Below are 1189 nucleotides of genomic sequence, written 5' to 3'. Positions count from 1 at the left end.
GGGCTGCATCCCCGGTCTCCTCCTGTATCCCTGTGCTCCTTTTGCATCCCCGGCTTCTCCTGCATCCCTGGGCTCCCCCCGCATCGCCGGGGTGCGTCCCCCGGTCTCGCCCCCAGCCGCGGGGCTGCACTGCCGGTCTCATCCTGCATCCCGGGGCTCAGCCGCATCCCGGGGCGCCCACCGCATTCCTGGACTCACGCCCCACTCCCGGGGCTGCATCCCCGGTCTGACCCAGCACCCCCGGACTAGCCTCGCACCCCCGGGCTCCCCCCGGCTCCCGTTTGGACCGGGACCCTGCGATCCCCCTGGGGGTTCCCGAGCTCCCCCAGCCCCGGGAGTCCCTGCTCAGCCCCCCCTTTGGCAGGAGGCCTACGTGGAGTACCTGAAGAGCATCACCCTCATCGCCCAGGCCCTGCAGGAGGAGGCGGCAGGGACGGGTAAGGCAGGACCCCTTGTCCCCCCCGCGGAACCATGGGGTCGGTGGAAGTCTTGCAGTGACCTCAGCACCCCCTCCCCACAGAGAACAGCGAGGGGGTCACGCCTGACACCCCAAAACTGCTGAAGCTGGCGGAGCAGTGCCTGGAGAGGGTCAAATCCATCGCAGCGGCGCTGGGTGAGTGAGGGGTGGGGGTCCCGTTTTGGGGAGCTGGGTGCCCCCCCAGGGCCAGGCTGGTGGTGAGGCACAGCCCACCTGTCCTGCCCCCGTCTCCAGGGAAAGCCCAGGTGAAACCGGCTGCACAGGAGCGGGGTGGGGGCCCCACGCCCCTCTCCAGGCACCGCCGGGTCTGCTCAGATGAGGGGGGGAAGCTCTCGCCATTCCTGCCCCCGGAGATCTTCCAGAAGCTGCAGATCGCTGAGGCACAGAGCGCACGGAAGTACGGGGGGCTTGGGCATGGGAGTTGGGACACGGGGACTGGGACATGGGGCTGAGACACAGAGGGGTGGATCATGGGGGGCTGATGTGGACTGGGATGCAGGGGCTGGGACATGGGAGGCTCAAACACAGTGGGTGGGACATGGGGGGTTCAAACTTGGGGGGTTTGGGACACAGGGTCTGGCAAGAACTGGGACACAAGGACTGGCAGTGGCCCCATGCCCGCCTGGGGGGTCATGGGGCAGGATGGGGTCCTGGCACATGTCCTGTGGCCTGTCACGGGTGCTGAGGCCGTTCCTACAGGGGCTGACGCCG

The 1189-nt window shown here is 68.6% G+C and overlaps 1 protein-coding gene across 1 annotated transcript in view; it reads left to right on the top strand.

Moving 5' to 3' along the window:
- Nucleotides 1–4: 4 nt before the first annotated feature.
- Nucleotides 5–1189, top strand: part of VPS9D1 (VPS9 domain containing 1) — a gene marked incomplete at its 5' end in the record, with an annotated part of 4256 nt that continues 3071 nt past the window's right edge. The window contains 4 exons of the mRNA XM_017741343.1: nucleotides 5–437; nucleotides 521–613; nucleotides 713–875; nucleotides 1178–1181. Of these exons, the coding sequence (XP_017596832.1) occupies nucleotides 5–437; nucleotides 521–613; nucleotides 713–875; nucleotides 1178–1181 (693 nt within the window). The remainder of the gene's footprint in view (nucleotides 438–520; nucleotides 614–712; nucleotides 876–1177; nucleotides 1182–1189) is intronic.

The sequence above is a fragment of the Corvus brachyrhynchos genome, unplaced genomic scaffold, assembly GCF_000691975.1.
Source record: "Corvus brachyrhynchos isolate BGI_N302 unplaced genomic scaffold, ASM69197v1 scaffold365, whole genome shotgun sequence".
NCBI classification, from domain to species: Eukaryota; Metazoa; Chordata; class Aves; order Passeriformes; family Corvidae; genus Corvus; species Corvus brachyrhynchos.
The sequence above is the reverse complement of the archived record's forward strand: the minus strand, read 5'-3'. Positions and strand labels throughout refer to the sequence as shown.